This window comes from Mustela nivalis (assembly GCF_964662115.1).
Source record: "Mustela nivalis genome assembly, chromosome: 4".
NCBI lineage: Eukaryota > Metazoa > Chordata > Mammalia > Carnivora > Mustelidae > Mustela > Mustela nivalis.
In genome coordinates this window covers 149,133,481-149,146,130 of record NC_139023.1, presented here as the reverse complement: position 1 = coordinate 149,146,130, position 12,650 = coordinate 149,133,481, and the positions used below count along the sequence as shown (strand labels likewise).

General features: G+C 41.8%; 1 protein-coding gene across 12 annotated transcripts in view; it reads left to right on the top strand.

Annotated features, from left to right (window-relative positions):
- Window positions 1-856: 856 nt before the first annotated feature.
- Window positions 857-12,650, top strand: part of FBXO16 (F-box protein 16) — a 52,100-nt gene continuing 40,306 nt past the window's right edge. For 10 of the 12 annotated variants that reach the window (XR_014310658.1, XR_014310659.1, XR_014310660.1 and 7 more), the window contains exons 1-2: window positions 2,306-2,394; window positions 6,571-6,706. Coding sequence is in view for 8 of the 12 variants with exons in the window: in XM_082726857.1 (XP_082582983.1) it covers window positions 6,608-6,706 (99 nt within the window). In the remaining 4 variants the exon portion in view is untranslated. Of the gene's footprint in view, window positions 896-2,305; window positions 2,395-4,176; window positions 4,242-6,570; window positions 6,707-12,650 lie in introns of those variants that run through there. The other 2 variants (XM_082726859.1, XM_082726858.1) reach the window with 2 other exon arrangements.

Genomic DNA, 12,650 nt, shown 5'->3' with positions numbered 1-12,650 from the left:
CAGTTTAATATCAGATGTTGAGCTGTGGGAAAAAACATAATAAATGAGATCTGAAGTGACATTTCAATTTTCTTAATAAACACTTGAGCAGTAACAGTTTGTTTTAAGTAATACTGATCCTTCAGCTGATTCTAAGCAAGCCAGTGTGTTCTGTTGAGCCAACACTGCCTTTTCTGAGGGTGAGTGAGGAGGCAAATATATATGAAAATCTGTGTGTGCTTGCTTTATGTATTTCCAGATTTCTTGTACCCACAGAACCTCTGGAAGTGTGCAGCTAGTGTATTTTTATGAAATTTGCACACCATCCCATGAAAACTGTCAGGTATAGGACATATCATAGCTCACATGAGAAGGTGGGAGTGATTGATAAATTATCACTGCATGTATCAACATGATTAAATCTCAGAAATAACACACTGAAAAAAGTGAAGTACAAGATATGTAAATTATGGTGTCTCTTTAAAAACACATAGCCATATTGTGAATGCTTATACATAAAAAGCAGAAAAAATTGACAGGTATGCTACACACCAGTTGCATAGATAGTGATTACCTCTACACAGGCAGAGAGAGGAATGAAATCTGTAAAGTACACAAAAGGGGCTTCAACTGTTAATCACACACATGAAGCAAAAATGTTAATGTTTTTTAAAATTTTGGTGGGGATAGTAGGGTGTTTCTTATGTAGTCTTTAAATTTGTCTTGATGTTTGAAAGAATGTTGACGTATTTCCAACTTCAGTGACCTGGTGTGCTCACTCTGAACACAGCCTGACTGGTGTCATTCAGGTCAAAGGGGAAAGGAGTATCAGCAGTTAGACGGGTGAGATGCTGCACAAGCGGACGCTGGGAGGGTGCTGGTTGAGAGGACAGTCGACAGGAAGCTTACTTTCAAGGTATAAAATTATGCAAATTCAACAGGGTTAAAGTGAGGTGGTTTCTTTTATCCCATTCCTCTTTCATTCCATATTGTAACCACCAGTAGAAAGTCTGTAATGAGTGGGAACTTCACAGAGAGACATAGCATGTTGTTAAAACTGGTCTCTTTCTGGATGAACCCGTTTTGAAACCATAAATGTTAACTGGTAATACTGTACATGGTAATTTAGTATTGCATCGACTACCTCTCCCAGACCGCCCCCCCCAACCAAAGTCTTTGTTTATTCATTTACATACAACCTGATCATGTGGAAAAACCACTAGGCTGGAATTCAGACAACCTAGGTTCTAATTTCAGTTTGGCCACTTGCAGATTATTTGTTAACTCAAGGAAAGCAACAATCTCTATGAGCTTCACTCTTCTCTTTCAAGTTCGAGATACACAAACTCTGCCTATTTCAAAACTACAAAGCAATATAAGCATAGGTTTACATTTGTTTAAGTTGGAGGAGAGCATATTTTATCTATTTTAGGAAGCATAAGATGGTGGGAGTTTGGTAGGTTTTTGTTTTGTCTCTTTCTTGTTGTTACCTGCTATCCATAGAAACTGCTTTATATTTACCAAAGAAGCTCCGTCTGGGATTTTGAATTTTTGGTTGTTCTCCAGCATGTGTTTATAGTTCTATCACAAAAGTTATCAATGTGGGCTTTATTTTGGTTATTTACACGTTGCATTTTCCAGTCTTTCTCATAAGATCTTTTTCATTCTTGTGTTCTTGTGTTCTTGTGCTTTAGTGCTTGTGTTACATGTTGGGTGCTTAGGAAATTTAATTAAATTAGACCGGACCGTAAATTTTTTTCAACTTTGGGGTTATTCTTATTAAGCCATGCCATCTGCTGGTTCCCTAGTGTATCTGTCAGTCAGCCTGAATTCCTGTTGAAATTCATGCTGAAGCATTTGTGAGTTCGTGTGTTGGGCAATTTTCGCACGTCCTTCCACTTCCTGTGTCAGGTGCTCTTCTTTCATGGAACCAGCAGCGAGTTCTTTTTCCTCCAACCCTCTTTTACCTGTTGGCCACCCTTAAAACCCGGAAAAGTGGAGTTTCCATTTCGAAGCCCTGGAATGACCAGAGAAATATAACTGGGCATGCTCAGTAGGTTGCCTTCAGTTGGAACACTAATATGACTTGAGTGCTTGTCGATGCTGCTTGTGTCGGGATTGCACACATCAGTCTCCCAGCTTTATATGGGGAGATTGCAGCCCCTCCCACCCTCTTGGCGCTCGGTCTTTTTTAATTTTATCCGTGTGCCCAATTTTGGAGCCAGCCTTCCCGAATCTCTTGACCAATCAAGAGACCACACATTGTTGCCTAAGAGACCCCGGATGCCAGTGAAAGGATTTATAGGTGGTGATTGGATTACTGGAAGGAAGGGCGGGGGCTGGACAGAGTCAAAGAAAAGGCTGCCATGGAAACACTAGCGCTTGAGGCTTGAAGAGGGAGGTGAGCTGAAAGAGGTGAGAGCTATGGGCAGTGCATGAAAAGGATGGAGACTCTTTTCAGATCTCCACTCTGAGATCCTCATGGGCCTCTTACAAACCTTGTTAGTGCTCCTGGGGATAATATTTTGCTCCGTTTCAACTGCAGTTAAAATGCCAGGTGCTTCATGCTTAGGAAATTAAGAACAGTTCATTATTTCTGTGCCTATCAAACACTAACCTGTTGTCGTTAGTGTAGTTTTTGCTTTGTGTCTAACTAGTTGGATAGAAGATGAATTCGTATTTAAATCTAACCGTACTTTATTTCCTAATAATTTCCTGATAATTTAATTTCCTTCGCTAATGATACTGCATTGCACAATGTGTGTTGGCAGAGAAATTCAATCCTATTCTGCTCTGTAAATTCCAAGTAAAAATCCAATAATCCTGAGTTTAATTCCAGTGCTCAAGTCATAATGTTCTGAGTTTTATCCTACATTTCTATTAGTTTTAATCTTTAAACTGCTTCTTCTCCACTATTGTATTCATTCACTCAGTTGATTTGACAAATATTTGAGCACCAATTATGTAGCACTGGGATTAGGATTCACGTGAACAATGTAAGAAAACCACATGAGGAAAAAGGCATCAGAGTTCTGTACTAATTGTTTTGTACCAAAGTTCAGTGTGTCTGGGTAGATAGTGCATGGGGAGGGGGGTGAGAATGAGGCTGAAAAGGTAAATTGAGGTAAATTCATAGTGGACCTAGACTTCCATGATAAGGAGTCTGGTTATGCTGTAGCTATCAGAGAGTCTCTGAAGGTTTTTGAACTGAAAGGTGATATAATCAACTGGTATTTTTTTTTTAAAGATTTTATTTATTTATTTGACAGAGACAAAGAGAGCAGGCAGGGGGAATGGCAGGCAGAGGGAGAAGAAGCAGCAGGCTCCCCACTGAACAGGGAGTCCGACATGGGGATCCATCCTAGGACCCTAGGATCTAATGAAATAATAGATCCTAGGATCCTGGGATCAGCCGAAGGCAGAGGCTTAACCTACTGAGCCACCCAGGTGCCCTTCCACTGGTCTTTTTTATTTTTCTTAAGGCTTTATTTATTTATTTGACAGACAGAGATCACAAGTAGGCAGAGAAGCAGGGAGAGAGAGAGAGGGAGAAGCAGGCTCCCTGCTGAGCAGACGGCCTGGCACGGGCCTCGATCCTAGGATCAATCCCTGACTGAGATCATGACCTGAGCTGAAGGCAGAGGCTTAACCCACTGAGCCACCCAGGCGCCCCTTTCTTCCTATTCATTCAAGGAAAAGTTAAGGCCCAACATTCAAAGACCGCCATTAAGGTGGAAAGAGGTCACACAAAAAACAACAGGAAGCTTAGATGTGGGAGGAGAGGAAGACAACTTGCTTTGTCTTGCTGACAGAGTGGGGACAGTTACTTCTTCTGATTGTTATATAAAAATGTCTGTCTTTGTAATAGTCCTAAGTGTTAATGCCGTGAACATGTGTGTGCATGCAGGAATGTACACTGCTCATCTTCTGGAGTGGAAGGAGGGGGAAGAAAACACAAAAGGATAATGACAAAGCAAGAGCAGGACAACCCCATTTGAATGCTTCAGCAGAACTGTATTACCAAGAGGGCTGTATGTCCTGAAAACCATGATGATTGAAAAAAGGCTAGTTCAAATAATTTCTAACTGTTAGGAACCAGGCAAAAAGAAAACAGAAAAGAAAAAGAAAACTGTTAAGGCCCAGTGCTGGGCCTTAAGGAAGCCCAAGAGAAGCTACTTTGTCTTAATTCAGAAATTGTGCCTAGCTTGTTTCCTCCACAAACTGGAAAGTTCTCAGCTTACAGGAGGAGTTTTTCACCTGGGGTGAGCAAAATTTTATGTTCATGAGCATTTTTCTAGGGAAGGGATTCATAGCTTTCATCATGTTTTTGAAGAGTTTTATGGCCCTTAAAAAAACATTAAAAACAACAACTGGTTTAAAGAGAAGAAAAATCAAACATAAATAACAATACAAAACAAACAAAAAAAAATGTGATTTTTAACTGAGCAGATCTAGGCTTAGAGACCACACTTTGTATCTATAATTTGCCCACTCACACATACTTTTATAGCTGCCAATTAATAATACTGTAATGAAATAATTTCTTGTACATTTTGCAATTTGGCTAACCATATGTGACTCAGGTAATTAGGTGTTAGAGGTTGGGAAGAATGTGAGTCCTGATGTGAGTCCTCTTTATACCAGTGGTTTGGTGGCAGTAGGCAACTACCAAGAAGCAATTGGGTAATGATGCCCCTGTAGTTTTCAAACATTGGCTTTATCTTCAGCTATAACTCAAACCTGAGAGAGAATATTACCTGTTAAAGGAGAGCCTCAGAGATTTCAGACCTAGCTTTTGGGGGAATCCCATATCAGCCAAAAAAGTAATGTTTTCTTTTTTAATTGCCCAGTCTTTGCTGCTGTATAGTAATTTTTGGAGCCCATAGATCAGGGAGGCAAGCCATGGCTTTAATATGAAACCCACCTTTAGAGAGGAAGGAAGGCAGTAGCAAGTAGAAACTCTGAGGATATAATATTGAAACTATTGGGGTGCCCAAGTGGCTCAGTCATTAGGCATTTGCCTCCAGCTCCGGTCATGATCCCAGGGTCCTGGGTTCAAGCCCCGAGTCGGGCTCCCTGCTCTACGGGAAGCCTGCTTCCCCCTCTCCTACTGCCCCTGCTTATGTTCCCTCTCTCACTATCTCTCTCTGTCAAATAAATAAATAAAATCTTAAAAAAAATTTTTTTTTTTTTGCTATGGCCCTCCAATAGTTTTGTTTTGTTTTTGTTTTTGTTTTTGTTTTTTAGGATTTTATTTATTTATTTGAGAGAGGGAGACAGACAGAGAGCATGAGTGGAGAGAGGAGTAGAGGGAGAAGGAGAAGCAGACTCCCCACGGAGCAGTGAGCCTGATGTGGGCCTTGACCCCAGGACCCTGAGATCATGACCTGAGCCTAAGGCAGTTGCCCAACTGACTGAGCCACTCAGTCATCCCCCTCTGACGGGTTTTGAGGCACTCTGTCAAAGTCTAAGAAAGGTTGCAGGAAAGTTACTAGTTAGTGAGACTGCCCATCTGTCAGGCACTCTGTTGGACCCATTTTCTACAATCCTTGAAACAGTGGTTGAAGGTAAATGCAGATAGATCAAAAGCTCAGATAGACTGAATAAGTTGCAAAATGTTATACAGCTAGTAAGTTTTAGAGCCAGGATCAAACCTGTATAAAGTAAAAAGTTTTGTATGTTTTTTAATGTAAGCAAATATAATATTTACAATGTAAGTAAATAAGCAGAAAGAAGAAATTCATTGCAAGGATAATCAGATAGCTTACCAAAAATGGGCAAGAAAGGATAAGGGGCTTCCGAGGGGTAAAGCAGCAGGAGCAACTTAACAGGGCACTGATGCTATTGTTAACAACCACCTCAGCTGTCAAGTTAGGAGGAGCCAGCGTCAGTCCCACTGGTGTAGCTTGGTCTCATGACCAGGTCCTGGCTGGAGAAGGAGAGATAACCTTGATTAACCAACCCAGCAGATTCTAAACAATAAGGGGCAAGTAATTCTTCATGGAAATTTAAGTGTTTTAATCAAATAAACAAAGACATAGACTGGGTGCCTAAAAAGAGCACCTTTCCCCCAGTAAGCCCAAATATATCCATCTCTAAAGGCTCAGATTTGTCCACTACACCATTCTACTTCTTAAATATGGTATCAAGCTAGAACCCTTGTTACTTAGGTATCACAGAGAGGGGAGGAAGAAAGACAAGGGACCAGGATGGAGTGATTTATATTGCACTATGATTTTATAAATTAAATACTTCTTTCTGGCCAGGTGGGTATGTTCTTAGCTAGAATAATTTAAACAGACCTGATCTGATTTCTAGTTCCACAATCTACTGTCTGTCTGTATAAACTTAGGCAGGGTGTGTAACATCAGTGAGCCTCATTTTCTTCATCTATAAAATGAGCTAAAACCCACCACCTTCCCAGATTGTTATGAGCTTTAATTAAGCATTCCAATAAAGTGCCTGACCTATAAAATGTTCCCAGTACATGTTCTTCTCCCTCCCCAGTTCTCTCTCTCAGTGTACTAAAAGATGGTATGGTCTTAGTATTTTTAGTATTCTGAAGATCCTATGTTTCTTTTCTTCTGGTAGGTATGGTTTTTCTTATGGAAGAATATTCTGTTATTTCATGATGGCATTTGCACCTCCAAAAAGTACAGATGCCCCCAAAATGCAGACAAAAATGAGTACCTGGACACCTCTAAACCATCAGCTTTTGAATGACCGGGTAAGTGACCAGAGCTATTTTATATCTGTGAGGTTAGTCTGTGAGGAGTTCCCAGAAAAAGATTTTCTTGCTAGAATTGCAGTTACTGAATAATGCTGCACATTTAACCAAATAAAATGAATAAATCTCAACTGATGACTCATGTTACTCAGCTTCTCCTAAGAAGTTTATTTCCTATCTGCTTTCTGAGGAAGCACTCACAGAATAATACACCAGAGGATTGCAGAGGTGGAAAGCCGAGTATCATGCTGGGGTGTCATTGGCCAACCTCTGGGGATTTCTATTCCTGCTTCAGTTGGGGGCAGAATTTACCAACAGATCAGTGAGCTCCTATTATCAATCCCTTTATAAGGACCACACCTAATTGTCAGTAAAAAACAATCAACATCAATAAGACTGACCTCATTTTATTGCTCCTACACACCAGTTCCTCCTCCTGGTAAAAGGCATCACTTTACACCAAGTCACTCAAGCCAGAAATCATCCTCCTCCCTGCCAGCTCTGGGTTGGTATCTCCCAATTTACAAACTAATAACTTAGCCCATTACTTATGGCATAGAAGACACTACCATTTCATAGGAAAACACAAGGTTCTTGGGTCAGAGACAAAAATCTTTGTTACTCACAGTGCAGCAAGTGGCAGGAGCAACATGTTGGCATTGGTTCTCTTCGCCCACCGTGTCCCACAGGAGTGCTCCAGAAGGCATGGAAAAATACAACACACACCATGGGTTTGCATGACAACTGAGAACAGTGAGCCCAGGGAGTCCTTTGCTTTTATAGTAAGCAGTAACAGTCTGTCCTTGGTCCCCAAGGGAGATAGCACCTCATTACTCAAGGCTGCCTTGCTCCAAATGTACCTTGGAGAAATGGCCCAAGGAAAGAGCAATGGAGAGCTGACCCTCTTGGTATTCCAAGACATTTAGGAGTGTGAGATGGAGGCCCAGGGAGATATGTCTACCAGCACCCCCTCACTTCCACACACAGTTCATTTCAAGTTCTAGAAGTCTTCCTCTTCATTTGGGCCCCTCTCCTTCATTCATCCCTTTGCCTTCAGCTTCCCATTGTTGATTCACATCCTCATCACCCTCACCCTTTGCCCAATGCACTGCTGTAACCCCTAACGGGTTTCATCGCCTCTCTCCCGACCAATCCATCTTCTATTCTGGTCCCAGAGTGATTTTCCTAAAATACCAAACTAAAACAAGAAAAATAAATAGAATTAAAAGCTAAAATAAAATACCAAGGTCATCCTTTTGTGTGAAAATGGTAATAGGCCCTGCTCCAAAGAGAAGATTCCAAACCCCTACACGTAGCACTGGGGGCTTTTCTTAAGTCAACCTCAGCCAGCCTGTCAGTTCCAAGCCCTGCCCCTGCCTCCTCCTATCCTAGGCCCAGACCAACAAAGTAGCCTCCAGATGAGCCAGGCCCTCTCACACCTCCACTCCTTCGCTCCCCTTATTGCCTCCCCTATGAGTAACTTGAATGTCATCTTCTCTGGAAAGCCTCCTCCTGTTTGCTTCTCTTTGCTCTCATCACTCTTTATCCACTTTCCCAGTCAGCTGTAATGTGTTAAGAGTTGAGATTGTGCCTTTTCTCTCTGTATTTCCAGTGTCTGGCATAGTTCCTGAGATACAAAAGATGGAGTCAAAGTTCAGCCATCCTCCCTGGGACCTCCTTCACGGACGCTCCCCTTCCTGTCCCTACATCCCTCCTTCCTTAGTCTGGATTTGACCCTTTGCCTCTACACTGAACAGATATGCTAACTACCCTGGGAAAACATGAGCATCAGTCTGACCCCTCCTGTTCAGTACTTTCCTGTTCTACTCCTCTGATGTGAAACGCGAGCAATCTGGCGAGAGAGAGAGCAGCCAGTGTAGTGATCGGAGTAGTGAGAAATAAAAGGGAGAGAGACCGAAAAGGAAAAAGATAAAAGAAGTGAGGAAAGAAGAATGAGGCATAGAATAAGAGGAGAGATCAGGAGAAACAAAAGGAAAGACAGAGAATGAGAGACTGAAATCCGGCCTTCATCTGGCCCTGAACACAAGCAAGTCTATGGAAAGCCCTTTATATTCAGCTCAGCAACTGCTTACTGAGCACCTGTTCGTAAACGTTCTTGGCACTCCAACAGTTTATATAACGGCTTCTCTGCTTCCCCCCACCCCCAAAAAACTTCGGTGTTTAGTTTTGAAATCTGTTTTCTCCTAGAATCGTGAAGGCTTTACACATACGTGAAAAAGTGACTTGAATTGAAATACGTATTTGTTGGATGCCTTGATTTCAGAGATTTTCTTTGAAAAATTAGAGGAGTCTAGATCAATTTAGCAGCCAGGGAGAAAGTATCTTTTTTTTTTTTTTCATATGTTATTCTTTTATGTGACAGAGAAAGAATAAGCAGGGGGAGAGGGGAGGCAGAGGGAGAGGGAGAAGCAGGCTCTTGCTGAGCAAGATGGGGAAGGGCTTCATCCCAGGACCCTGCGATCAGGACCTGGGCCAAAGACAGCTGCTTAACCAATTGAGCCACGCAGGCGCCCCATTGAAAAAAGGCTTAATTGCCTGATTTCCTGTTGCAGGTTGGTTTACTAGATAAGTAGACTCTGAGGTTGGCATGTAGGGCTTCGACTGTGGAGGGCTCTCTGTACCAGCACCAGGGAAGGGAGGGGAAAGGAGGGGAGGTGGGTGAGGGGAGATGTAGAGGGGAAGGGACAAAGGCCACATGTTTGAGGCCTGGCCCTGTAGCCACCAGCCTTTATAGTTCCACGGTGGGGCGCCTGGCTGGCATAGTTGGTGGAGCATCTGACTCTCGGTTGTGTGTTTGAGCCCCACATTGGGTGTAGAGGTTGCTTAAATAAATAAATAAATAAATAAATAAATAAATAAATAAAAATATACTTCTATACTGACCATCTAGTAGGGACTACCTGCCCCTGGAAGGGCCTGACTTTGAATAAAGCAGAGCTCTCAAGTTCATGGCTGAGAGCCAACAGCACTCCCAACAGGTGGGTGAATAAACCCCAGGCAGTGAATCACAGCCCTCATCTTATCTTGAATTTTTAATAGCTTTTGTCTCAAAATGATAATTTCTAGAGATAATATTTATTTTGTTCTTTAGACCTCTCATTTTTATTTTTTAATTATTTTTTAAGATTTTATTTATTTATTTGACAGAGAGCACAAGCAGGGGGAGCAGCAGAAGAAGAGGGAGAAGCAGGCTTCCCGTCGAGCAGGGAGCCTGATGAAGGCAGGGCTCAATCCCAGGACTCTGGGATCATGACCTGAGCCAAAGGCAGATGCTCAACCAACTGAGCTACCCAAGCATCCCACAGACCTTTCTTTTATTTTTAAAGATTTTATTTATTTATTTGACAGAGAGAGAGAGAGAGATAAGAAGTAAGCAGAGCAGAAGGCAGAGAGAGAGGGGAGAAGCAGGCTCCCTCCTGAGCAGAGCCTTAACCCACTGAGCCACACAGGCTCCCCCTAGACCTCTCATTTTTTAAAAAAAAGCTTTATTCGTTTGAGGGGGATGCAGAGAGAGAGAGACAGAGAGAATCTTAAACAGACCCCCTGCTGAGCAAGGAGCCCCACCCAGGGCATGATTCCACAACCCCAAGATCATGACCTGAGCCGAGGTCAGGAGTTGGACGTTTAACCAACTAAGCCACCCAGGTGTTCCTAGCTCTTATTTTTTTATCAAGGAGTTATTTTGTGGTTTAGTTAAGTTCCAGTTTGTACTAAAATTATTTTTTAAAATTTGTGCATGTATATATACACATATGTATATGTAGAAAAATATATAGACCCATATTAAATTTGTATCCAGGTATACCAAACTATTTTTTTAAAGTAATCTCTATACCCAGTGTGAAGCTTGAACTTACAACCCCAAGATCAAGAATCACTTGTTCCAGTGATTGAGCCAGCTGGGTGCCCCAATCCCAAACTATTAATAATGGTTTCCAGGGGAGGTGGTCCTGTAGGAAGAAAGCTTTCATTTTTTACTTTACATAGTATAATAAAATTTCTAAAATTCCAAATTTGAAAACAATCTCAAAATTATGTAAATAAAAGTAAAGAGAAAGCAATAACTCTGGGAATTGAAAATTCTGGATCCAGATCACTGATACTTCCCTGTCTGACTTGAGTAAGTCACCTACTTTCTCTGGGCTTTACCATCCTCCTTATAAAATAAGTGAGTTGGATGAGATTACCTCAGAGGTTGTTTCCATATCTAACATTCTGACTGTATAAAGGGTATTAAAAATAGACACCACAGACACAGCTTGGCAGAAGGTGTCCATACAATAATTGTAAGGATTTTTCTATACTTCTAAATAGGGGATGTGTCACCAATGATCAGTGTAATTTTGAGGTCCTTGTTTTTATATTTGTTTTATTTTTGTCTGTCTTTGATTCTGTAGTAAGATGTAAAATGTGTAACTATTTCAGTCTTAAAAAGGGTCACAGGATTTTTAAAAAAATTTCTTTTACTTAAATTCTAGTTAGTTAACATACAGTGTCTTATTAGTTTCAGGTGTACAATGTCATGATTCAACACCTCCATACAACACTCAGTGCTCATTGGGGTACAGGAACTGAACTTCACAGCAGACTTAATGCAGAGAGATTGAGGGGTGCCTGGGTGGCTCAGTGGGTTAAAGCTTCTGCCTTCAGCTCAGGTCATGGTCTCGGGGTCCTGGGATGGAGCCCTTCATGGGACTCTCTGCTCAGCAGGGAGCCTGCTTCCCCCACCCCTGCCCCCACCTGCTTCTCTGCCTGCTTGTGATCTCTGTCAAATAAATAAATAAAATCTTTAAAAAAAAAAAAAGCAGAGAGATTGAATTCAAATTCAGATGCCTTCAAAGACAGCATGATCAGCAGGGGCAAATATAACAGATTTCAAAATAACTTGAGCATTTCAAATTTTGAGAGGAAGAGTGTTTTAAAAGTGGGCATTTCTTTGCCACCTAGCCATCTAATGTTTTAATTTTTTTTTTAAGATTTTATTTATTTGTCAGAGAGAGAGAGTGAGCATAAGCTGGGGGAGGAGCAGGCAGAGGCAGAGGGAGAAGCAGGCGCCCCTGCCATCCAGTGCTTTAATTGAAAGTAACCAACATTTCTTTTTCGAGACGTAGTACAGTACATGTTAAAAGGTGTTCTGAGAAAAAGCACCTTGTTGCCATTAACCAATCATAATCTTGGAGCCCCTAAATGTCTCACTCCTACACTGTAATGACGTCACACGGCGAAATATGTAGCTGCGCTGTCAACAGACTAAAATAACAACCGTAGGATTTTGACTTAACAGCAGGCTCCAAGTAAACTGTGATATAAACAAACTGCAGTAACTGCAGTGCTCTGCGAGGAAAGCAGACCCATTTTAATATTTCTGTTTTAAATCAATACTTTGTTTTCCAGCTCTTTAAGATGACAAACCTGATTGCAAGTCTTTGGAATGAAGACTTGCTCCAAACCCGAGGCACTGATGAATAATGTGTCCCAAATTCTCTTTCTTGCAAGAGTAGAGTCAGACCCAGATCTGAGCTTGTCTAGTGGTTTTCCTCTCTCCCATTGGCCTCTACCCGGGTCTAGATGCCTTTGTAAGAACTGGATTTGCTTGGACCTCCTTAGACTTGGTTATTGGCCCTCCAAAGACTATTGCTTTTGGGACAGTTAAGCATTCGACTCTTGATTTCGGCTCAGTCATGGTCTCAGGTCTGTGAGATCGAGTCCTGAGTTGGGCTCTGCACTGGGTGTGGAGCCCGGTTCAGATTCTCTCTCTCTCCCTCTGCTTCTGTCCCTCCCGGACCTTCTAACAACAACAACAACAACAAAAACAAAACCTCACTGTTTTAGCCTGAGTACACTCCCACTTCCCACCCCATTCCTTTCCTGCTACCTTCTCACTAACTATCCTTCCCCCTCCAAGTCAATGCCCCTTTGTTTC